Here is a 26,339-nt window from a genome sequence, read left to right as displayed (position 1 = left end):
CTAATGCTGCGGGTTTAATCCTGTAAATCGTTCACAATGTCATACAGTTTTACCAAGAGGCACAGAGTCCCCTAAAATCAAACATTGAGTTTCTACTCCGTGTTTAAGGAGCCATGGTGATAGGGCTGCTAATGTTGAACGTTGTCTCTGCGTTAGGTTTGTGTGAGAAATGAGAGCCTGCTGAGAGTTGCTGATATTCTTTTTGTGTGTTGCCTTTTTTAACAGAATAGTTGGTCTAAATGAGCTATCTAGTTACAAAGATCTCAAATGAACAACAACAATTAAGTTACAAAATATTAAGGAAGATGTTGCTTTATTCAGCCGTATTTATATGAGCAACAATACACATTGCACCCTGGTTAATGCGACACACCCAGCACAGCTTCCCAAGCAAGACTTTCCTCTATGAGCAGGCAGTGGTTTGTGTACTAGCTTCACTTGGAAAATCAGATTCAAGTGTCCTTTGTCCTTATTTTAGCTCAGTTTAAGCCAGATGTTCCTTATACTTGGATTAACTAGTCCAGAATGTACTCTTTGGTGATGTTTGGTCAGAACATGGCTGGTCAGGAAGGGCTTGGTGCAATGTAAAGTGTTGTGCTCAGTGAAACAACTTCACATATATAGCACATCTTTAGCTGTTGGGAAAAACACCTGCCATGACATAGTTGTAAGGGGATAGAGACAAAAGTCGGGAGACAGTGGGTATTGACATGCGGGAAAGGGCCTCAGGCTGGAGTCGAACCCAAGGCCGCCCGCGTGAGGACTATAGCTTCCATACATGGTACATACAGCGCGTGTGCTGTCACTGCGCTAAAGGCGCCCCCATCGTTCTGACTATAGTAGAGGCGATGTGTCATGACAGCACAGATGATTAGACTTTCTAAAATGTAGGTGCATTGATTCAACAACATTAGTCTTGGACTGCATTCCAGATATGACATTATGGAGGGCGATCTTACAAACAGGCTAACATTTAACGTCACTGCGCATATACAGAGAAGTTGCATGATTCTTATAAGAAAAGAAGACGGATGTAAGGAAAACATTATGTTGCTGCAGTAACGTTAACTTACGGCTTTTTTTAACGAGAGTTAGCTAAGGTTAGTGTAAATTCAAAAGCTCGGCAGACTAACGTTAAATAAGGTGTCAAAGGTGTGACGACCCGGCTGCTGGAGGGAGAGGGGAGCAACATAAAAGCAGTTGTTGTTGGTAAATTAAAGTTGTTTATTCCAAAAGAAACAAATTGTGAAACACAACAAAAAGGTGAGGCAAACTGAAAGGGCCAACAAGTGCAGCTCAAATCCAAAACGTAATAAAACAGAACACCTCTAAATAAATGTTTTACATACTAAATCTAAATAATGAAAATAAAACCTACATACACGAACCAACCAAATCGAACAACAAACAAACCGTACCCCTGAACCTAATGTTTGTAAACAAATACAAAACCTAATGTGAGTGTGTAAGACACTAATACCTGCCTGAGCTGAACACCTAAACGAAAGATTGATATCTGCTGTCATGACAAACTCCTGCACAGCCCCAGAATTTTCCCAAGCGTCGGCCTCCCTGCATAATAAAAGAGGAGGGATGTAGCTAATATTAGCTGTCTCTTTATCTCTGGCTCAGTCGAAGAGATGGAACATTTTGAAACTCCGAGCAAATGATTATTAACTCATCACTCCATGAGTCAGGGACTAAGAAGTCTGGTAATTGAAGAGGAATGATTTTCAATGCAGTGCAAAAACACTGAATGGCTGTAACGTCTGCTCTCCAGCCTGTTCTCTTTTATTATAACGGTTGGAATTGTATTTACAAGGTCAACAATCTTTATACCTACCTCCCAACACAGATATCCCACTGATGGAATCAGCAGCACTATAATTGTATCCTCTATTATAAAAGTAAGGTAGGATAAATCAAGATTGATTTATTTAGAATCAATCAATTAAAAAGACGACTGTTTTTTAGTTTGAGATTTACAGACTTGTAAGTGGGACGGAGCGTTCACTGGTGGCACTGGGCTTTGGTTGAATTGTGGACAACAAGAATCATGAAGCATCACAGCAAGGCTTGCAGTTATCTCTTGCGATAACAAAATATTTGACTGCAGTTGATGCGGGAGGAAAAATGCATAACTTGCCCGAATCAACATTTTGGAGCCCTGTTCCACACACTAACTTCAAACCTTTTGATTTTCCCTCAACCCCCTTCAGACACATTCCTTAAGCCAGCGGAGGGCAGTGCCAGGGCGGAGGAAGCGCTTTGACACGCTGCTGGCCGAGCACAAGAACAGAACGAGGGAGCGGGAGAGGGAGAGAGAACTCCACCAACCCCATTCCCAGCAAAACCCCTCTCTCAGGGACCCACACCCCTCCTCCCACCTTGCCGCTGCCCATGATGTCCACCAGGTTGCTCATGGCGACGGCCCTGCTCCAGACACCACTAAGCCTTTGCCACTAAGCAAACCCAAATTTCACAGCCCTGGTCTTCCACGGTACGTCCTGGGCCAGAATGTCATTGTCTTTTTTCTTTTTTTTTTAATAGTTGTGCAAATAGCTCGCTGTCATCACTGATGTATGAAATAAACAAACCTACAACTCTCACACCTGTCCATCAGACTGAACAGCAGTCACGGAGGTTGTCCCCCTGGAGACCCTGCTGTAGTCCAAGAGTCACCTCACCATCCCCAAAGTACCCCTGATGGATTTTCCCGACCCTCCAGTGACGAAGGAGAGAACGAGGAGCGGGAGGACAACGCTGACAAACTGGACTGTCACTATTCAGGTTATCACCCTCGGCCGACAGCTGTAAGTGCTCTCTGCCATCACCAGCCTCTGATCTGCTTCTTTCTTTTCCATTTACTGTGCAAGATTGGATGTGTTCATTTGTTTTTTTTCAGTCATCTTGTCAGACGTTGTAAACCCTTTTATTCTTTATCTCATATATTGGCTGTGCAGAGCATTATTGAAAGTCTGGTCATCTGTTCCCTTTGTCTGTCCCAAGTACTGTACGTTTGGAAGTCGACTATTTGGGAGAGGCTGCTACTCGTTTGACCGGCGGTGGGACAGAGCGCGATGTACCCTAACCACAATGATGGACAAGCACGTCAACTCTCAGATGTGGAAGTGAGTCCTCGGTCCACATTTTCTTAATGACCAGTAATATTTCTAAAGACTTTTTGTGGTGTTAGGGGCAGCTTTGTTGACAGATTAAAGCTCATGCGTGGTATCAATCTTTATTGCAGGAAAATCCCGTTGGCCTTGGAGAACTCCTCCTCCGTTGCAACTACGCATAGGACAAGCACAAATTCCCATGGTAGCACTCCCTCTTCAGGCTTCCTGGCCCCCCCTGCCACCTTGTCCCAGACTCCTTATAGCCAATCCTACGAGGGCAAATCCATGCTCTCCTATGGGACCACCTTGAATGCCCGCAGCTCCCCTCAGGGCGGGGCTGAGCACCCGGCCTACGGCATAACGCAGGCCCGACAAGTGTCTTCGTTGCCGCAGATGCCTTCAGTCCACTCGTCCTTATCCTCTCCTTCAGCTCCTTCCCTAGCCTCAGGCCGGGCACTCAAGTCTCGCTCCTCCAGCAGCAGCACTACCAAGTCGTCATCGTCCTTCAAGCCAAAAGAGGTCACCTCTGGCTCTTCCACCCCTGTCATCCCAAACTTCACCGGAGGGGGTAGCAGCAGCGGAGCCAATAGTAACAGTAGCAGCACTAGCTTCAGCTCGGGGAAGAAAAGAAAGAACAGTTCTATTCTGTCTTCATCCCACGGCCCCCCTGATTCCTCGTCTTCTAATGCCAACTCTTCTTTCTCCTCCTCGTCCTCCTCCTCGTCTTTTAAGAAGAACTGCGCAAATGTCGGCAGCTCAGGGAGCACTTACCACCATGGCTCATTAGGTCCTGCATCCTCATCGTCATTATCCTCCTCCCACAGCGGAGTCCACAGTGTGGGGCTGAACTGTGGCCCCACCGTGCGGACCAACTCGCTCAGCCTCAAAGCCGAGCCCTCTGGAGGGTCAGCGGGCGGCTCCTCGGGACCGTCAGCCAGGGGGCCTCCATCAGGCAGCCCTGCAGAGTCCATCAAGCGTATGAGTGTGGTGATGAACAGCAGCGACTCCACCCTTTCCTTAGGGCCCTTCGTTCACCACCAGTCCTCATCTGACCACCACACCAGCTTCAGCCACCACCCCTCAGACGGGCGCCTGGAAGGAAAAAAGCGCAAAAGCTCTCCTGCATCCGCTGGCATTAACAGTGGAGGTGTAGGAGGAGGGGGACCGGGGATGGGACCAGGACCGGGACCAGGTAGACCCAAAGTGGCCAAGTCACCTGCCATTAACAACATCCATGGGAAGCATGGGCGGAGCATTTCAGGGACACCAGGGCTACCCAACAACTCCCATTTACATCAGGTGGGTTCAGTGCTGAGGCAAATCAGCGTGCTTCTTCAATACAGAGGAGATGAATCATAATCATCTTTGCTAGTACAAGTGAGCAACTTCTGGTTTGGAGAAACATCAGATAATAATGATGAATTTTATTTGTATAGCACTTTACATTCGTAATTCTCAACATGCTTGCAGAGTTAAAAAAAATAAAGGAATTGTTTAAACATATAAAACATACGAGAGAAAATTAACAGCAGGCCTTTTTTTTATAAGTTTGTCTTTGGGCTTCGTTAAAAAGCAGCTATATAAAGCCCTGTAATTGTTAGAATTCATATAAGGGATTAAAAATAACTGTTGATTACGGCTCTCGGTTTCAAGAATGTTACAGCTTTTTTTTTTAGGCTGGTCGGATTTGTTCCCTAAGATTGACTATAGTTGACTGACAGGCAACCATTTTTGTGATTATTTTTATTTTATTTTTTTTTGGAGCTCATTGATCCATATTCTCATTTTATTTTAACCACATCATTAAACAGTTTATTCTGTGATAGCAGGCACACACGCTGACAGTCACTGTGAAAAGCATACCCTTGGGTTTGCCAATAACTTGAGGATTTCACTTGAGGCTCTGATCACTTGTGATGTTGATTATTTTTCACCATGGACTTATTGGAGGGAAAATTCTGAGACATGATGATCCGCACCATTGAAGCCATGCATTACCTCTACTGATTGTTAGCAGAATTTATCAGACCGATTTATTTAACCTTGTTTTTTTTCATCCTTCCTGTTTCTCAGCCAAAGGCTCGTCCCTGACAGTGGTGTCCGGCTTCTGGGTATAGAAGCGGTAGGCGGACAGGGAATAGTCCGGAGCAGCCCACTAACTGCTCCTGACTGCACGAGGCCTTCTAAAGTCAAACCCACATTACCCTCAGCTTCCCACAATCCTCAGGGTGGAGATGATCTGGACTGCCCAGTGAAGTCAATGTGGTCCTTACTATTTCTCCCAAAGCCATGTATGTGTGTGTGTGTGTGTGTGTGTGTGCGCTTGTGTGAGAGTAAGTGTGTGTTTGTGTGAAAGAGGGGAAGTGGTACCGTTTGGGGAATGCGTGGAGTTCCCGGGGTTCTAACAAGCTCGTCAAGGACCCCCCCCCCCCCTCCCCCATGCAAGTCTCCCCTTTTCTCTGCGAGGTCTTCCTGTCTGCGTTGAGGAAGGAGGAACATTAGCAACAGCAATGGGTCTCTTGCTCATTGGGTTCAGGTTAAGGGCTGCAGCAAAAAGCCGTCACAACTCTGAGCACCTGGGAAGGTAACGAGCTGATCTCCTCTGCGTTTGTAAGAATGGCCGTGTGAATGTGTGTGCATGTTGAAGTATTTTCTTCATGTCAAGTTCTGCTGGACTACTGGAATTTCCGACTTAATTACACCCCCAGCGCCTGATCTCAGAAGCCTTGGATTGGATAGCAGGAGGAGCAGCAAACTGTTACTTTCAACACCTTGAACAACACACAATCACCTTGTTGTTTTCTTTCTGTTGGTTCAACTCTCTAGGGACATGTTGAGAAACCTCGGGTCACACGCAGGAGCCTCAGAGAAGGCCCTTAGGACGATCTGGTCTGGTTTTATTATCCAGAATAATTATGCAAGTGTTACCTTTATATGATTTCTTATGAGCTTTTTACACTGAACTACAAAGAGTCTTTGTAGGCGTGGTGGAGAGAGTTGAGCTTTCAAATGTGAATAGGACGCCTGATGTGCCCATTCGATTAAATCTCTTGTCAGCTTGGTCTTTAGGACACCTGTTAATTTTCTGAATCTTTCCATTGTGCAAAACGACAGCAACAGTAGACCTACCCTCAACTGTGAACAGCACTAAAGAACTACTTTCTCCACAGGCACTGCTCAGTTGTCTTCAGAGTTAGCCAATAGCTGCTACCAGCTTTGCCAACTACTTTTGTTTTTTTAACTAAGAGGTGGGCATCATAAGGCGGTGATGTTGCATTGCCTGCGTGGATATGAAGAAAAATCTGTGCAAACCGTATTATTAGCCACAAATGACCTACTTTTTACCCAGCACAGCTGGATGAACACGCACAGCAGCTGTGGGCAGATGTGAATTGTAATGTTTTTTTTTTTCTTTCCTACGTAGGGAATCAGGTATGGTACGTCTTAACTGGAGCAAACTTTATGCACGTCACCCGTCTTCTTCTGTGGTTTCGATTGTCCCTCCTGTGTGTAACCACTACCCCAGCTCTAGATGTTTAAACATTGGATGCCTCACCAAAACACTAACTTATGTGTGCGTGTGTGTTCGGAAAACATTAGTTGCAGTAGACAGCCAGGCATTTTTACACTATTCCTTTGTCAAAATGTTGTCTTAAATCAGGCAATACTTGCCCATCTCACTGGGACGTTTGCTTCTTTTGAGAGGTCTTGTGCGGGTTTTAATGGTGCAAGATTCATAGAGATGGCTTCACGGGACATATTTTAACTTTTGGCAACAACTTTTCCTTTTATGAAAACCTTCACTGATGTCAGATAGTAAGAAGTGGGGTTAATTTGTTTTCTTTTTAAAACATCATTTAGCTTATATCGTGTAGCCTATGTATCAATCACTTATTGAAGTCTCCCTATTTGAGAATACATATTTTGTTAACAATTGTACATAGAGAAATATGTATTTTTGCAATGGCATTTTTCGTACAAGCTGAATATTTGGTACAGATATTAAAAAAAAAAAAAAAGTCATTATTTAGTGAAGAAAAAAAGATGAAAAGTCAAGAGTGGTTCACTGCCAAGTCTATATAATGCAATACACCGATATGAAGAAGGTGAAGCGTCTCATGAATCGTGTACTGAAAACCTTTAATGGGGAGAAGTGTTGCCACTGTAGCATGTGTCCGTCTGACAAAGGAAACCTTTATTCACGTTTCAAGGTCTCAATCACATGTGCTTTTACAGGACGTTTTATGTTGCCTCTGAATCAACACAACAACAAAAAGCTACATTCTGACCCAATTAGTCTGTGATTTTAGAAATGTCCCGTAGGCTTGAAGCTGTGCCCTTTGTCTAGCTCGTTTTCATGGACTCATCAGTCACGTTGGAAACCTGAATCACATTTCATGATTGAAACATTTGTGTTCCATAGAAACGTAGAAGGGGGGCTTCAGCAATCATTGCAAGTAAGAGGAACACTTCAAACCTGTTTGTGTTATTGTTGCCAAACATACAATTTGAATCACAGCTTTGAAAACAAATATCAAATTAAGAAAGTGCCTAAATTAGCTTCACCCTGACTGTTTGAGGACAGTATTCTGTGGGTTGTTTTACCTTACTTGAATGTTCAATGTGTTTAGGAGTTTGCTTTTAAATCTGCCTATGAACCCTAAATGTGGTAAACACCTGAGCTTGCCGGCTTGAAAGACTTTAGTATTGTTTTTTATTTTCCTTCTTCTTCATGGGGGGAGTTATCCAAGTTTTCCAGACAAGACGTCAAGCTCTATTGTCAGCCTCAGTATGGCCTAAGGCCTCCCCTGGTTTACTGGGATATTTGTACACAAAATAAACTTCAATCAAGTGTTTTTGTTTACCCTCAAACTCAACGGACATCCTGCAACTGTTTCGTGTGAACAGAAACCTTGTGAGGATGTTTGAATGATTAGCACCATAGACTTGGAATGTGAAAGAAAGAATACAGCTCGTGTTTGGGAGGAAAACAGAAATCCACCATTCATACTATGTAAAAGTGTGTATAGGTTTCTTTTGTATCCATTATCAGAATCATTTTCAGCTGGACTTATGTATTGGCTGCTATGTAATTCATGAACAAACATAGGTTAGAATTAATATTTAAAGAAAAAAGATTGTATAGTATATTTGTTTTGTAACAAGTTTCTGTAAATAAAATAATTTATACTGCTATTTATATGAAATGACGTGTCGCCCTCGTTCCTTCAATAAAAACAGTCCAGAGAAACACTGAACAGTTAAACAAATTTTATTATATACACATTAGAAGAGTTGCTGTGTCAGACAAACTACAGGATCAGGTATACCAAGAACTAAGATGAAAGAGCCGCTGCTGTGACGAGTAAACATGGCTGCACTCGTTACATGTTGATGACTCTCGACAGCTTCTGGACTCTGTTGAGCAGCAAGTCGCCCTTCTTGATGGTTTCCTGGTACTGCCAGTTTTTGCTGTCAGGTCTGGAAAGACAAAAAAACAGGCCAATGTTAAAAGTCCTGCCTGTGCTTCATGACTGTGTGGAAGTAGTGAGCAGTTGACATTACCTATTTGTTTCCACTATCTCATTCACTTTGTCGATTTTACAGTGGAGACGGCCGGCAGCTATGAATCGGGACAGTTCCCTGAGGAAGGAAAGGACATTTTGATCAGCAAAGCAGAAACAAATAAACACTGACATTAAGCTTCAAGCATATTCTTCGCACATAAACAAATGAAGTGCATGTAGGAGGGAGTTGGAGGATAATACCAATAGGGTGTACGTTCTCAATTCACTATTAAAACAGTGAATCAGTGCTTACAATGTGTTTGAGGAAAGTTCCAGGAAAGCCGGAAACTTAGTTCCCGTCATAGCTAACCAGTTATTTATCCTGTTATTTTGCTCTCAGCGAGTCTCTCGTACTTTAGCAAGAAGAGCTGATGTGTCTAAACATGCATCATGACCTGACAGAAGTTTGTACTCTGTAGTCCTGAAGAAAACAAAGGGTCCACTACCTAAGGTGATTCGTTTCTCTGATGTCACTGGGGCCTTTAATACGAGTCTGCCGGCACTTACTGGTCGATGAACTCTGTGCTGACACCGAAGGCCTCGGCCATGTAGCCCAGGGTGAGCGAGCGGTACGACTCCAGCAGCTGGCTGTAGGCCTGGATCCTCATCTCCCTCACGTAGTAGCGGTAGTGTGGTGCGAAGAGCCAGTCCTTCTTCATCTCCTGCTCCACCGTGGCTGCGAGACAAAAAGAGAAAACGCGTCTTATAGCTGTGATTCAACTCCGGACATGTTTGTAGAAAAATGAGATTGTTGCTATCTTTTCTGTTGCAGAAACTGAAGGACCGTTTCCCTCACCCAGAGACTGGAAGAAGACAGAGTAACGGCACTCGTACAGGGAGAACAGATACTGGCGGACAGACGGCAGACTGTGTAACACCTCCAAGATCTCTGCTCCTTTTATTACCTGAAGAACAACGCGTAACATTAAAGCAGTAATCCTTCACAGGCTCTCTTCACAACGCACTCAAAAGCGTTCTCTTTTATAGTCTACCTTTTCACGAAGGTCAGGCCTTTTGAGGGCGATCATACAGACGTAGACGGTGTAGGTGACGAACGTCTTGTAGTCCATGAGCTCGTAGGAAGTGAAGGTGGACACGGTGTCGAGGAAGAGCTCGGCAGCTTGTTTGAAGTCCCTGATGGCCACACAGTACAGGCCCTGGTACACCTTAAGACGGTTCCTGCGGTCCCAGTCTCCCCCCTCCTCGATGAGGCTGTGGACACAGATAGGTGGATGAGTGCTGAACAGATTACAGACATCGTTCAAAACAAGGATTTTTTTTTTTTACCTTTTCGCTTTCTCCGAGTTGCGTGTGATGAGGTCACTGTCCATGTAGAAGAGGCCGATCCTCAACAGGTAGAAGACGATATCTAGTCTGTGACCCAGAGCCACCGTCTTGTCGTATGTCTTCCTGAAGGCTGTCAGGGCGCCCTCCTGTGGTCACAACAAGCAATTCAATGGTCAACTAGTAAACCTAGTAGTGAAGTTCTTTTTATTTGCTGCAGTGCTGTTGTTCTTTTTCAGTAGTCCTTTGCACTTACATAGTTTTTTTTGTAAGTTCCCTTTGATAAACTTGAAAACCTCCATTCATGCAATCTGTTTAATAAAATCTGTCCTCAGCTTGCACTTCCTTTATTCCTCCTCGTCTTTATTTTCAGAGTCTCTCCAAAACGAGTAACGTGTTGTTTTATTTATTCTTCATCTTTTCATGTAACAAACTCCTCATCGTTACCTCGTGTGTTCTTTCACATAACAGACTACAGACGTTCTGTAGGGTTGAACACTGCTCTCACGATTGTTTTTAAAGGGGAATGAATATTTATATTTTAAACTTTGATCTGCAGAAATGTAATAAGTGTATATTTAGTCATGTTGTAATAGTTTGAATTATTTACAAATTAATCTTTTTAATTATTGGTAACTATCTGCTACTAATCTGCTGGTTTCCTCTTTGGCACCAACATTAAAGACTGTCTGTTGATTTGGCTTCATCTGGATGCCCGACAGCGTCCTTCAAATGAAGCCTTCCTTTTTGTTGTGTTTTCACCTGAATGATCCCCCTCCTCTGTTCACAGTGATTTACATCATTTCTACCCAATATTACTCAACTTTAACCTCTCATGTGGGCAGCATCACTTCATACTAACTGAGATTTTGTAATGCCACCCCCTCACTGGATTCCGAAACCGAAAAATGTTCAACACAACGTATGTTTTTTTTAAATAGTTTTGAATATTTTCCACATCTTTTAGTAACTTAGAAAATGAACCTTTGCATACGTTTTGTAAACAAGCAGACCATTTGATAACCTGAGCTAAATACAGAAAGCTTTTACAAAAGTTAACCACGCTCGATTCTGAGAAAAACTAATTTCAAAAAAAGATAAAATACAGAAAAATCATCAAAAAAGTATTTGATGTTCCTTATATTGAAGTGTTTCTTTTGCGAAACCTTTTAATTTTGATCCACAAATCCTTACTATTTTGTCAAAAGAAATTACAACACAGTTTCTCATTGCAATTAGTTAATGTGTGTTCACGTTATTTTTGAAGGTCAAAATAAAATCCTTACAATATTATTAAAAATAATAAAACCTGTGGCCCTTAAGCGATTCTAACAACAATTTTGACCCACAATAAAAAAGTTTGGACACCACTGCTTCAGGATTTCTTTTTTTGTCATTGTCCTGTATTCTTCTTCTCCGGCTGTTCTCCATTCCTTTAATTATTGACTTTATATAAGCGGGTAGAGGTTGAAATTAGAAACAACATTTGTGGAATTGTCCTCATTTTAATTCAGTCTCCGAGTCTAAACGGTGTCATTAATCATTATTACACACATTTCCTCTTATTGTCTCTGTAATCCGTTCTTCATGAATACATTTTAACAACATTATCACAAACAGAAAAACATAAAACACCCAACTGTAGCAAACTTTAATTTTTAAAACGTTCGAGGAGCTGATTATGTAAAAAATGTTTAGTCAAGAGATTGTTGCTGTTTAGTATCAAGGCTAAGTTAAACTGTAGCTGGGAATGTGTGATATAGATAAGACTAACACAGCTGAGGGTCAACGCTACATTCATTCAAGAAGAAGTTAAGAGAATTTCATGCATTTCTTTTAATTTATTTAAAGTCACAACGTGCTTTAAACACCAGCTGGATAGTTTGAGTTGTTCATGGTGCAGTACGAAGATAGACACACGAGCGGAAGTATTTCATGTGTGAGTGGACGCGCAGCATTGCTCTGGGCTCAGGTAGGAGAGACCCTCAACATGATGTAAATGCTGTGTGTGCGTGTTTGTGTGCTGACTGGGAGAAGTTTACCTTGTCTCCGATTCTGATCAGATATTCAGCTTTGGCCATCATGGCGTCTCGGATCTCGCTCTCTCCCAGGTTCTTCTCTGCGTCCTCCAGCACATCATCCAGACGCTTCAGCTCCTCCTCGTTGGCCTTCTTCATCTTATTCTGCAGCTCACTGTCCACCTGCCACTTCAGATCCTTACACAACCCCTCATAGTACGGAGCCATGTCTGAAGGAGGAAGAAAAACACGAGCTTTAGTTTCTGTCAGCTGAAACATGTGAACATGATCTCTCTCATTATACAAAAACATTATCCTACTTCAAAATAACTTTATTTAAAAACCGAGGAAACACGAGTTTGTTACTTGAAAATACCAAATGAAGGCTTTATAAGTTAGACAAAATGTAACATAGGATTTAATTATCTTAATATCATGACAGAAATGTTCAAAACACCTTCAATATATTAGTGGAAGCTAGCTGACATATGCTAAAAAAAATTAGCTCGCATGCTAACTCCCCCCCCCCCCCCCCCCATATAGTCGATATGTTTTAAATAAAAGTATGTATCAGAGTTCTTCCGCATTTATAAGACACTAATGTACCTTTTCAAACATTTATGTATATACAGTTAAGCTGTTTTTTATATCTGGTCCTGGCGGTTCATGCTGCCGTTTGTGCTAACTCACTGTTAGCCTTGATAGCGTCCATGAGCTCGGTCTTCACTTTAGCATCCTGTCGGTGTCCGTCCATGGTTAGCAGAAACTTCAGCTGGGCTATCCTCAGGTCCGGGTTCTTCGGCAGACCCTCTTCCTCCAGATTCTCAAGCGGCATGTTGATCTAAAAGTACAGTAACAAAGATACTAACTAGAGTTTGTGTGTCTCTTTGTGCAGACTCTGTCCACTTCTCGTCGTGCTAGTTAACGATGACTACGGAAAACACGGGACCGTGTTGTTTCCGTCAGTCAACGAGGGGACAAAAGAGCGTCTGATAGTTCAACTAACAAATGTTCACTGCCCTCTGCTGGACACAAGTGAGAACCACAGCGGTCTGTCTGGTTTGCAACTAGCCCTACTATAAAATCAAAACTCATCCATCACAAGATGGAGACATTTTCCTGCTATCCAATACACGTGTTAATGAAAAGCTACATTAAAAAAGTCTAATCATTTCAGAGGAGGACTGGTTGAATATATGGAAATTACAACTGAAGAGGGGGGGGGATCATGCCAGTGGATGTCTCGCGGATCATGTCCACATCTTTTGAGACTGTCCTATTAGCCGTCCTTGCTGGTGTGATTGGAGTTTGAGAATAAACAGGATTTATGTACAATATAATGAACTTGACATCAACAATCAACTCCAGGGATATGTATGCATGTATGTATGTATGTAGTATGTATCTAGTTTAGGGTGACCATATTTTGATTTCCAAAAAAGAGGACACTCGGGACGGCCATGAGACACAAATTCAGACAGGCTTCTCAGAGGTCTATGATTTAGTATGCCTCAATGGTGCAAATGTAACTTCTGTAATTAAATCAAATGAAATATGTAACTACCTGTAACAAAATAATAGCTCTCTTTTCAAATAATGTGAAAATATGAACTCTTTGATCCAGCTTTTAATATATCCCTTTTCAAGGTAACAAGATAAATAATACATTAGAAAAAATGCTCACAAAAATATTAACTTAACAAACAAAAATGATCTACTTTTAATCTTTCTTTTTGTCTTATTCATCCTCCTTGTCTGCCCATCCATATTTTCTGCAGAACGGGTCTTTCCCAGCAGTTTCCAGTTGCTCAACAGATAAGCGTAAAAGTCTTTGCAAGACATCTCTTTGCTGTTGCTGTGTAGCTGCTGTAGTGTTTTACAGTGTTTTTGTAGTTCATCTGTGAAACTGCACTTACGCTTCGGCATTTTGTGTGAAATCAATGCTGCTCCGCTGTCAGCTCTGTTGCCGCTGTCTGCTGTTCCCTGTGCACGTCGCAGAGCCGCCCACAAAGCAGCCTCTCGAGAATTACGTCACGCAACGAAGTAGCTACCGTAGTATTTTTGCGCCGGTCGATTTAAGCACAAACTTGATGGTTCCATGAAAGACAGTGAACCCCGGACATTTTCATGATTTTATAAAACCCCCCGGACGTTTGGTCACCCTGTTGGCAGCCAATAAAACAACGTAATAACAATAACAAGAAGGTGGTTATCTTCAGAGGCCCCAACAAAAGATGATTGGATTGGAATTGTGACAGAAAAAAATAACATAGAAAAGATGACTTTTTCCCTTAATCTGTGTCTGGACAAATTCAATAACTACTGGAGGAAATGGTCAACTCATTTCAATGTTAAACCCTCACTACAATGTTTGATTTACAGAAATGTATTTTGGAGTATGACAGCACCTCATAGTGTGCACCTCAGGTCACAGAGGATGGACTTTGGTTCTGTTCTGGTTTGATGTGCACTCTCTGCACTTTGATGTAAGATTCTGCTTAAACACTGATAAAGGAATGGTATGGATATAATAAAAGGAATATTGTTGGTGATATGAGGATGCAGAATGGCCTTACGAAGGAATGCACTAGAGAAACTAACTAATCCCTAAACTCCTGACCAGACTCCTTTGTTCTTTGTTTTGTTTTCTCTTAGTATGCATTTCTGTCCAGTTTTTTTTTTGGTGCTGTTTAATAAGCAACAATTCAGTGAAACCTGAGTTAAAACGTCTCAGGTTTAAGTTGACTAAATTGAGAATAAACTAGGTTAAATGTGCTGTCATCATCACATATCTCCTCTCTCTCTCTCTCTCTCTCTCTCTCTCTCTCTCTCTCTCTCTCTCTCTCTCTCTCTATCCCTCTCTATCTCTCTCTTGCATGGATTGTGACTTTTTATATTCAATTACTTTCATAGTGTAAACTAACTACATTCCTAAAACCTGTTTAAAATAAAATTAAAGTCTGTAATTTATGATTGGTACCATTTTGGATTTCTGTATCTGAAACTGCATATGCTTCAATCCTCCATGTGAGCTTTCACTCAAATAACGGGTGCAGATAAAGTAATGACTTTCTAATGGGAGGGCTTTCATTACCCTTGGAAGAAGGCCTATGATAGTTTTATGAACATATTATTACATTTATTAGCAAAGACACTCATACACACACACACACACACACACACACACACACACACACGGTTAGGAAGAAAACATACTTTCAGTCATGATCACTTAGACCACAAAGGACATTTTGCGGTTCTCTTCCTGTTATTTAATTATAGTGTCAGACCGATATGGGATTTTTGAGATCAATACCAATATTAGAGGGTAAAACATGATTACGGACACGGTGAGCTGGAATGAACAAAGACCTTTGTAAGAGTATCATCTGTGATTTGCACAAATATAGATCTGCAAACTACTTAGAGAGCTTCCTTCTAAAACAAATGAGGTGATGACAGACCAGGTCTTGTGTTCTGTTGAACCCACCACAAAGGGAAACCCAATCTATGTTTTCTGTGAATTTAAAAGTATTAATATATCAACCCATTGATTGGATGCTAATATATAATAGTCAACCCTGTGGCCATTAATATCATTCATTCAGGCTCCACAGTAGCTTTGATAATATCTTAGTATGCTCAAACAGGGACAAACGTTGGTCAGAAGTTGCTCTCATTTCACACCATTTGAGGAGGTTTCTCTTTGCCTATATGAGGACAGAATCCTGGTCCCCAGATTTTGAAGCAGCCGGTGTGGTATGAACTTTGTATTTGCCTGTCAAAAGCAACAGGTCTGATTGGCTCAGTATATTAGTATGTAAGGGTTGTTTTTTTATGCTTGAAGATAAAAGTTTTAAAGCTTTCTAAAGGACAGCTGAGGTGAGAGATTCCCTTTGAGAAATATTTGTTTTTATATATGCACTGGCAGATGAGTAACTCATTCTAGGAAGATCAATGTAACATTATTTTGTAGCCATAAAGTCTAAAAAGTTAATGATAACCAGCCTGACTACATTACAGAGTCCAGTACAGTCTGGACATACGCTCTGTACGGCTCATGACAGTGAGGACACAATGGAATCAGTGCTAAAACAGCTGGTAGGTTGTTGTTTATTTATTGAATTTTACAGAAATGATCAAATGTGATACCATCGATTTGAAAACCAATGCTCGTGTTGCCAGTGATGCTTTGATATTTTCTAGAACATGTTAGGGCAGGGACACAATGGGATTGTGAAAACATCTTCTTGAATTGTTATGAATGATCTTATTTATCGTTTAAAATGCCAACCTCGATCTTCAAGATAAATGTAAAAAAAGAAAAAGAAAACACATGATGTTCATGGCAAGCAGGTTGTTTTGTCACTTGGTCATGGCTCAGTGACTCATCTGAAACAACGTTTTTGGCTGAGTCATCCATGGTGGTCAGTTTCTGAGTTCTTTAAGTCCTCCTGTCATTCATTATGAGTCATTCATAAGCTCTTTTCTGAGCTATTTGTCTGTATGAAAATTAAAATTCTTCAAACACACCAGCCTGTGGATTATGGAAAATTAAGCTGAATTTGAAAAAACAGATTTGATTTTATAAAAGTAAGACCTGTCAATTGTAACTGTATTGTGACCCAACCAATTCATGGTAGTTTGCCTCATTTTAAAAATACTATATAGTGATGTGAAGTTACCTTTTAAATATCTTCAATACACATGTTTGATAATATTTTGTCCTGCAGATACAGATATATTTTTATTTTATTTATCTCTTCATGCTTTTGACTCCCACTGTTTGCGTTTGGTCTCTTTTTTATTTGACTGTTTGTTGTAATGCACCAAAAAAACATAGGTTAACGTCTTGTTTTTGAAAACCTATGAGTAAAAAACCTGATTTAGATTTTCTTACTGTACATGTTGAGGCTGACCTATCGCTAGTGCTGACATGTTAGTCTGTGGACTTCTCGTAAAACATACTGTCGTGTATATAAAGAAGTTAAACATGAAGGTTAAAGTCATTATGCTTGGAATCCTTGCAGTCTGACCGAATGTGACACATGCATTTTTCTGTCCAATCCCTCTCTTCACTTTCTCTGCTGCAGACCGGTGGGAATGTTCTGCTCCTCATCATTATTTTGGGGTTAAGTGGAAGCTTTCAACTTGGATACCATATCACTGGACTCAGCTCTCCCTCACCAGTGAGACACAACATTTTCTGTTATTCTTCTCATCTTTTGTTTGTGTTTTAAACTTTGCTTCCTTCAGTTTGACAAGAAAAAAGGAGCATCATTTCCATGTTATTTCATGTTTAAACCTTCCCCTGCAGTTCATACAGCGCTTCATCAACAGCAGCTGGTATGAAAGATATGGAGAGTCTCCCCCTCCACAGATGGTCACCATGATCTGGTCCCTCATTGTCTCCCTGTATGCTGTTGGAGGACTCTGTGGCACTATTAGTGTCAAATTTATCACAGGCCCACTGGGAAGGTTAGAGAGAGACTAAATGTAGTTTGTCTCATAGCCTTAAAAGACTCTAAATGACATGTGTTCCTTCATCAGAAAAAAGGCATTGATCTGCAGCAGCTGTATTTCCGTCGTCGCAGCAACCATCATGCTAACCAGTAAAACTGCCAAATCATATGAAATGATTATCATGGCAAGGTTGCTGTATGGCTTTTCTTCAGGTATGACACCTTCTGTGAGAGGTATAAAACACTGCATGTAAACACATCACATTGACCAGACTGACTGATCAACGCTCTCTCTTTATACCTGCAGGATTAACAGCAAGCACCTGTTCAATGTACCTGGCGGAGCTTTCTCCCAGGAAGTTAAGAGGTGTTGTGACTCTTTCCTACCCCACCTTCTTGTCACTTGGCAAACTGTCAGGGCAGCTTTTTGGACTAAGGTATGCACCTTTTTTTTCTCGACATGTGCACAATGTGAACGGTTGTGTTATTTTTCACACACTTCTTTCATGAATCCATATCAAAAAAGATCTTCTATTGTGTACTTTATAAATTGTGTGCATTTTGTTTCAACTCAGTCCTAACAGGTGTACATAAACGTGCTCTAGGTTGTACTGTTAAAAACGTACATCTATGTTGGTGGGTTTCTTTTTTCAGTGAGATCCTCGGCCGTGAGGAGCTGTGGCACATCCTCCTCTCGTTCTCCACAGTTTTCTCAGTGGTTCAGATTATAGTTTTGCCTTTTTTTCCTGAAGCTCCCAGATACTTATTCATAGAGAAAGGTGATGATGAGGCTTGCAAAAAAGGTTGGTACATTTCCACACTTTTATTCACTACCTGACGAAAAAGTCTTAAATGGTCCAAATATCTTTTTTAAAGAGCCCATTGTGATGATTATCTCCACATACAAAAAAATCTGATCTGATCTGATGGTTTAAGGAAAACTATTTAAAAGAGAAATTATATTCATCGAACAATTATGCTGCTGGAGTGATATTGGGTTTTTTTGGTTTTTTTTAAACGGTATATCGCAAAAAACAAACACAAATAGACAGTGGTGATTTTAGACGCTGTTGGGGACGAGGCAAAAATTAAATGGTTCGGGAACCAGCTCTTATTTCTGCCAGTGTCCTGACACTTACTCCTCTTCAACTTTTTTTCTGCCTTGGTTTCCTCTCATATAGATGGAAAAATCCTTCATTTTTCTTGCTTGACTTTCATGGACAAACTTTGGTTTTTAAAGCAATAATTCACGCACGCTTAGCAGGGTAAATAAAGTGGGTGCTGTGAGATTCTATTGTCAATGCAAAATGTACGCATATTGGTCAACTGCTGCTGTTTAAAAATTTTCAGCCCTTGGTGGGCCCGGAGCCCCTACTTCTCTGTGCCTGTCGGCACAATTCAACAGACAAGCTATGGTGTTTGACAACTTAAATCTGTTTGTTTCAGTATCACACAAGCATGCTTTGGTGGCCTGTGAGTCTAAAAAGCACCAGCTTGAACAATATAGGCAGATTTGTTGTAACTATAAATAGCAGCTTTTGAAACAGCTGTCTAAGGTGGAGTGATGCACAAAGTTAGAAGCCATGTTGATGTTTCCTCTTGCCCATTCAGATTATCTGGTATAAAAAAAACAACGTGTTGATTGATCAAGCAATACATGTTGTGCTGTACTGAATAGGTCAACATGGCGGTGATTATCGTTGGCGAGCCAAGGATGGAATAACAGCCATTTTTACAAGCAGACTACTTACTGAAAGTTAACAGTAAAAAGTCACAACCTGCTTTTGTTTTTGGTCTGTTTAAATACTCATTGTGCTCCACCATATGTTATAACCAGTGAATTTAGGACCCAGATGCAGGACACAAAAAAAGAGGGGTTGATTGGTAATGAGCTTTTTTGCAGCAAAGGGAGATGAAAATGGGTTGATGAGTCCAGAGTTTGGCAGAGTGAAGGGGAAGATGGCTGACCAGAGGAGAGGAGGGGTGTGATTGTGGCTGATGGAGTAGCTTGGAATCCAGAGAGCAGGTTGAGAGAGATGGATGAGTGGGAAGGCAGGTGGGTGAGTCGTGATCCTGAAGCTAAGGAAAAGCAGGATGAGAATCAAAAAACAAAACTAGCACAAGAAACGTTCTTTTTTCAAAAAGCTGTCAAATCTTAGTAAGCCTGAGACGTGGTCTACCACAGTCTCTGAAACAACAATCTGGTGATTAGTGAATGGAGAGCCGGGGTATTTATACTGCTGAGTTGATGAGCTGATGGAGATATTTTCCTGTACGCCTGATTCTTTGTGTAAGTTTGAAAACTTACAGCGGACCAGGTCTATAAAAACATTAAAATATGTGCTTTGTTGGCAGCGTATGAATGTGTACGAATGGATAAGTTAATATGGTAACTCTACATAGCAGCTATCAGTGTGTGAATTGGTAGGTGTGACCCACGGGGTAAAAGTGCTTTGAGTAGTCAGAAGACTAGAAAAGTGCTATACAAGCCCAAGTCCATTTACCATTCACCTATCCAAATAAAACATTCGTTGTTTCTATTCAAACACAATAAATACGATTTAAATGTTATAATATAACCTTATTTATCAGTTTTTGTGCCTGTGTCTCTTTTCTTCCTCATCCTAGCTCTGCAGAGTCTGTGGGGTAAAGGTGACTATAAAGAGGAGATGGAAGAGATGTTGGAAGAGCAGGAGGCCATTAGGAGAGCACCATTAAAAAACCTTCTGCAGCTTCTGAGGGACAGGACTGTCCGATGGCAGCTTATCATCGTATTCATCATCTTCTTCTGCAACCCGATGTCAGGCATGTCTGCCGTAAGGACGGAGCTTTAATCAAGAATGATTCATTTCATGTTGATCTTGAGTCAGAAGAATGATGAGTTTAGCCTTTTCTAATAAATGTTTCTGACCCTTCCAGATCAGCATCTTCTCCTTTGACATCTTCATGCAGGCGGGTATACAGAAAGACAAGATCCGCTATGTAACCTTGGGTCTTGGATTAACTGAAATCATCACCTACATCTTCTGTGTGAGTGACTCTCTTAGTTTGCCATGCAAACAATGCTTCTATTTTAGTCTGCTGCTACACTAAAATGATACACTCATCTGATGGTGCTGCACTTTAGCTGTCGTTGTTGCCCTGTCTGTGGTATAACGACTTGCCTTTAACTTTTGAAGCCCTCACTGTTCGCTGTATGCATGTGTTCATTGGTCTACAGGAACAGGAACTCACTATCTTTGGTCCATTAAGAACTTTTCATGGGGTGCCGAGTGAACTGAGCTGAGTTGTTGGAACAAACCCTGGTGGGCTTTGTCATTCTTCAACTGTCCTATTGTCCGTTAGCGTTAGCCACTGCCCCAGCTAGTATCTATGGTACATAACATTTGCCAGGCTTTGGTGCGATTTACAAAGGGCATCATAAAAGCAAACCCAACAAAAGGAAAATTCAACCGGGTTGCAACTTCACCCAAGTCCACCAAACCTCATGTGAAGTCCACAGTCTGTGTCAAAGGGTAAGGCTGAAAAATACTGCCAACGTAATCGTTTACTTCTCGTCTTCTCATATTATACAGTTATTTATTTATTGGCCTTGTGAAAAGGGATTTTTAATCTTGGCAGGTTTCCTAAAAACAATCCTGTTCATTTGCCATTTTAAGTCCCATCTCAAATCTAACATCATCCATAGACTCTGCGTTTCCACAATAGTTCTATAGTACTATAGTTCCTTGTGAAGTTCTCATCATCACTTCCCCCTGCTTACTGTGCTGAGCTTGATGTTTTCATTGTTGGAGTGATGAGTGCAGTGAAAATGGTGCAAATGTCAAATGTCTGTTCATCGTCAAAAATCTCATGACTTTCATGACATGTGAGCTGGCATACTGGATCAATATGACACATTCACTAACAGGTTGCAAAACACGGATATAAAACATTGATGTTGGGTTGAAGAGGGAAGTTTAAACTAATAAAAAAGGAGCATAAAATCTATTTGACTGGAGGTTAATCACACGAAAAGGTCACACTTTTACAAGAACAATACAATTCTGAATCTCTCTCTTCCTCTCTCTGTGTCTCTCTCTCTCTCTCTCAGGGTATGCTGATTGAGCGTGTAGGGAGGAGGGTGTTGTTCTTTTCTGGTTATGGTCTCATGGCTACCTGCTGGGTGTTTGCTACTGTCACACTCACTCTGAAGGTAAACCTCTGAATAAAAATACTTACCGGTATATAGCCATGTGTGAAGTCAGTTATAAAGCACCAACTCATAACCAAGACTTTCAAGACTCTTATATATTATAAGACTCTTATAAGGAGAGATACCGCAGGTCCTTCCTTTCTGCTGCAGTCAGACTGTTTAACCAAGCCTGCTCCCAGTAGATCAGAAAACACACCAAACTGGACAATTTACTCCTACTTCTTGTGCAATAATAATGTTATAAGATGTCAAGGTACCTGGTCAGTTTGCGAAGTCTGAGCCCCGACTATCTTTCCCTGAACCTTTTTATACACTAGACAGAGAATATCTAACCAAATTATGCATTTGAGAATGTGCGGTTTCCTTCCTCCGATTGGGCAGCTTTCCAAATTATGCGCCTCCTGATGTTTGGTTCCGCTTCTCTCATTGGTGCATCATACTCCTGAATCCTTTGTCCAATCTGTAGGGGAAGACACTTCCTACCTGTTTCTTATCATAACCTGACATCTCGTCTAGTAGCTAATTCTTTTTAAGGAGAAGACAATTTAGGTAATTAAGAATCAAGGCTCACTCAACCTATATAAAAGTGGGTGAGTGATTAACTGTTCAGGGCTTTAAACTAAACCTATGTTTGATTTGGTGAGTGATTCGGTTTAAAGAGCCACATCAAAACACATGTTGGAATGTGCACTCACTTCTGCAAGCCCTCTTCACAGAATACCTTTAACCTCTGAACTAAAATCTCAAACAATTAGATTAAAACACATATAGTAACTGATGTAATATAAATGTGAGCAACAATCATTCATACAATGGATATCTCATCATTCATTTGTATTTGGTGATCAAACCTTTATTCAACAATACATTATCTGTAAGCTAGTGGCATTTCAACTGTTCCTTTCTGAGGCATGTTTTTAATAGCTCTTTAATTGATGGACATTTCTTTTTCGTACTAGCTCTTGATTACTGTTTTTGATGCATGTTTTTTAATTTATTTACATGTTTTTGCACTGTGTGATTTTCTTCTGCTATCCTGCTTTGCTGCTGTAACACTGTAAATTTCTCAGTTCGCGAGATGAATAAAGGATTATCTTGTCTTATCTTATCTTATAAAGGAACAGACTGTACTTGTTGTTTTCACTAAAGCCTGGTTTACACGGCAGGATAATTACGCCGATTTTGGCCCCGATTCTCCTCTTCCGATAATCTTAAGGACGACCTGATCCTCATAAAATAATCTTATAAAATCAACCTGCCATGTGTGGTGTGTTCAGACCATTCTCGTCAGGTCGGAAGAATGTCGGGACCGCTCTGATCTCAAATCGTGGGATATTCAAAAAGTCAATGGGGATTTTGAATGGGTTTGTGTTTAGACGCCTGAAATAAGGTCTGTGGTTAACACAAGCTGAAGAGATGTTGACGTTTTGTTAGACGAGAAAAACTACGTTAACTAAGACCCCACTTGAGACTTTTAAAGTTTTTACGCAAACTTTAAACGGCGGTTGCTAACGATTAGCTAACTGAAACTACAGTGGTTGTCACAGACATTAAACGTCATCACGCCGGGAACTCTCTCCCTAATCCTCCTTACAGCCTCTAGTCAGTTTTTCAGTGCTCTTGCAAATATTAGGTTAATAAACAACTTATTAAGCTAACGTTTAGCTATCTTGTCAAATCCACTGATTAGATCGATGAAGCATAACGGTCGTGACGTCATTATAAATCGACCGCGGTGTAGTTCGCTTTTACTTCTCTCGGCTGCATTAACTCTTCAAACTTCATATAAATGATATTCATCTGTAAAGATTATCCCGCTAAACAAAACAACAATGCGTCAGAAACGTGTGTTTGACACAGAGCTTATTATCTGCAATGATCCAAAATCCTCCTTTGACCGACACCTCTTTTTAAAACATGTTTTTCAGATAAAAACACATCACAAACGATCCCTATTACATCTTCTTCGTCCGTTTGTTGACTCTGGAATCACGTTTGATCTCGAGAGGTTTTGCGAGATTTCCCGTCTGATCGGGGGACGTTCGCGAGTGAAATCGGTTCGTGTGTGGTGTGTTGATGTTGCCGTGTGGCCGCACATCACACACTGTGCGACCGAAACTGTAAAACCTCAGATTATTTATCGCCATGTGTGTGGTTTGTAAAATTTGGGAAATCGACCGACAATTTTAAAATCCTGCCGTGTGAACCAGCCTTTAAAGGTGTAAATAAACCCACATTGGTCTCAAGCCATGCAGAGGATTAAAGTTTTAGTCGCAGCAATTGTAGGACATCTTCTTCTGTGTTTTTTCCCCCACAACAACAAGGTGCATGTGAAAGTATTGGAAATAGAAAACAAAGCCTTTTGGCTAAACTTACACTGTGTCCAGGCCAAACTTGATTAACCACAAACATACTGAATCAATAGATGGCCTGCCCAGGAACTATTTACAAACATGAATATATTAAATGTCTGAAACATTATTTTCTTAGGGGGTGAGCACGGAACTAAAATCAACCTGATGTCTCATAACCAAAACAGATTAAACCATGACTATCAGCAGGATTTTATAAATCAGAAGTGATGAAAGTTAGCAATATAAATAAATATTCTGTCAACAGCTGTGAAACCTTTCTACTATATTTGCTGAGTTGTTGTAGTGTGCAAAGCAATTAGATGATCTAAAAAACAACAACCGTAATTAACAGAATAGAAATATATAAAAAATAAATAAATACACGTTTTTTCATACAGGATTCCGGTGACTGGGTTCCATTCATTACGCCTGGTCTGATCTTCCTCTTCATCGTCTTCTTTTGCGGAGGACCTTGTATGTGCTTTTTTGAGCTGAGTGATGCATAGTGATATGTGCTATGATTCACATACAAAGAGACCCGCTTGAAAACATAATGAACTGCATCACCTGTTTTTGACTCTCTGGTTTATACAGCTGGATTGACGCCAGTCCTGATCAATGAGATCTTTATTCAGTCCGATCGACTCGCTGCATTTGTATTATTGGGGATTCAGCGCTGGCTCTTAATTGCTTTTTTAGGTCTTGTCTTTCCATTCATTATTGTGAGTACATCAAATACATAAATCAACATAATTGTTTCTATTTAAGACAAATAGTACTCTCATTTACACATGCAGGAATACATTGCGAATGAAGATTAATTACAAAATTAAAATATTTCATTGTGTATCAGAATACAATGAATATTTCAGCACTTCCTTGAAACTCTAGAAATGAACCTTTTTCTCAGTCTAAATCCTGATGCCTTACACTGTGTCTCCTCTCTCCCAGAATGCCTTGGACTCGTACTGCTTTGTGCTGTTTGCCTGCATTTGCCTGCTGGGTTGTGTTTTTACCTTCTTTTTCCTGCCTGAGACCAAAGGGAAGACCCTAATGGACATCTCCAAGGACTTTAGAGCCATTACATTCTGTGGGAAATCCTTAGAGGAAAATGTGGTGGAGACCAAGTTATGAGGAAGTCCAGATAAGCGATTAACTAACATGACACTGTTAGACTACATGGACAATATTTACTTTGTGAATTATTGAAATCAAACTTAAAAACATCTATATGAACACTGAACGTAAATTACTGAATAAGCTTTAAAGCTGAATGAGACTCAGCTGGAGATGTGACGGGTAAGTCACAGGTCAACAAATGAAACAGACTCTTCTCCCAGTTATAGAGAGCATAGAAAAGACAACCCCAAACACTGTATAACTTACTCAGCAACACGATTTATTGATCATATTAGTCACAATTATTTCTTTTTTCAAGACTGCTATTATAATTACTCCAATGAACCTGCATCCAAGATATTTACTTCTGCAATAACATTTTTGAAACAAACTAGATGGAAAATATTGTGATTCCAGATGTGTTTGATTAGGCTTATCTGGCTATCTAATGAATCAAGCAATCTTTATTATCTTAATTCGATTCAATTGAAAACGTATGGCTTTTTTGCTGTAAAATGCTGTGTGAGCTGTCACTGTCTTTTAAACTTGTGGAGGGTGGGTAATCTTACAGGGATGGACTTAAATCTATTAAACGTCACACTCCTTTTCAACAAGTTACATAAATCTCAGAGCTCCCCAAGACATGTCTGTGAAGTTTCTCTCTAAATATCCACTCTGATCGTCTATGTTAGTACACATGGTTTCTCTGTAGCTCTAAATGCTAATGAGATATGTTTGACCACACTCCTCTTAAAAGACTTGGGTAGCTCGAGCTTTCTCACTCCATGTCCTATTGTTTACAGATAGAGGGTGGACTCAGAGGGCAAACACCTAACTGTGGGAGTCTCACCCACCCAGGTGAGAGGTTAATGCACTTTGTGATGTCATGAAGAGAAATCTTCAAACAACCTGTTTGAGCACATTTTTTTCAGAAAAATAAAGCAGGCAAAAGGCAGAGAGAATGGACTTTTCTATCTTTTTAAGACAGGCTAGGGCCTCATATTGTCTCTGACTGGCAAAAACATAGTAAAGTGTATTTTGTATAATATGTGTCCTTTAATATTGAATGATTAAATGGTTTATCCTGAGGCACAATGACAGGATACATACCAGAGCACGAGCTAGAGGAGACTGAAGTGTACTGAGGAGTGGAGCTGAATTAGGCGAAATAGAGATGTCTGTTAGACGTAAACGTTCTGAGAAAAAACAAGCTCATTTTAG

The 26,339-nt window shown here is 40.8% G+C and overlaps 3 protein-coding genes across 4 annotated transcripts in view; 2 read left to right on the top strand and 1 right to left on the bottom strand.

The window, feature by feature from the left end:
* Window positions 1-8,326, top strand: part of atxn7 (ataxin 7) — a 31,271-nt gene extending 22,945 nt beyond the window's left edge. For both annotated transcript variants that reach the window (XM_079340802.1, XM_079340801.1), the window contains 5 exons: window positions 2,220-2,500; window positions 2,624-2,813; window positions 3,010-3,131; window positions 3,251-4,418; window positions 5,193-8,326. In XM_079340802.1, coding sequence (XP_079196928.1) covers window positions 2,220-2,500; window positions 2,624-2,813; window positions 3,010-3,131; window positions 3,251-4,418; window positions 5,193-5,210 — 1,779 coding nt within the window. In that variant the 3' untranslated portion in view covers window positions 5,211-8,326. The remainder of the gene's footprint in view (window positions 1-2,219; window positions 2,501-2,623; window positions 2,814-3,009; window positions 3,132-3,250; window positions 4,419-5,192) is intronic.
* Window positions 8,327-8,375: 49 nt separating this feature from the next.
* Window positions 8,376-12,996, bottom strand: psmd6 (proteasome 26S subunit, non-ATPase 6). Its single transcript, XM_079340803.1, has 8 exons — window positions 12,679-12,996; window positions 12,013-12,218; window positions 9,974-10,119; window positions 9,679-9,898; window positions 9,483-9,591; window positions 9,194-9,362; window positions 8,685-8,762; window positions 8,376-8,600 (listed from the first exon to the last, which is right to left on the bottom strand). Exons 1-8 carry the CDS (start codon window positions 12,821-12,823, stop codon window positions 8,504-8,506), a joined length of 1,170 nt encoding a protein of 389 aa, XP_079196929.1. The 5' UTR covers window positions 12,824-12,996; the 3' UTR covers window positions 8,376-8,503.
* A 2,970-nt stretch (window positions 12,997-15,966) lies between these two features.
* Window positions 15,967-25,793, top strand: slc2a9l1 (solute carrier family 2 member 9, like 1). The gene is made up of 12 exons (XM_079342407.1): window positions 15,967-16,089; window positions 17,082-17,177; window positions 17,306-17,466; window positions 17,539-17,663; window positions 17,758-17,887; window positions 18,105-18,253; window positions 20,079-20,266; window positions 20,370-20,480; window positions 21,544-21,645; window positions 24,398-24,473; window positions 24,594-24,721; window positions 24,951-25,793. Exons 1-12 carry the CDS (start codon window positions 15,985-15,987, stop codon window positions 25,131-25,133), a joined length of 1,554 nt encoding a protein of 517 aa, XP_079198533.1. The 5' UTR covers window positions 15,967-15,984; the 3' UTR covers window positions 25,134-25,793.
* The last annotated feature ends 546 nt before the right edge of the window (window positions 25,794-26,339 follow it).

The sequence above is a fragment of the Symphodus melops genome (genome assembly GCF_947650265.1).
Source record: "Symphodus melops genome assembly, chromosome: 4".
Classification (NCBI taxonomy): Eukaryota; Metazoa; Chordata; class Actinopteri; order Labriformes; family Labridae; genus Symphodus; species Symphodus melops.
Note: the sequence above shows the minus strand (reverse complement) of the source record. Positions and strands in the feature narration are given on the sequence as shown.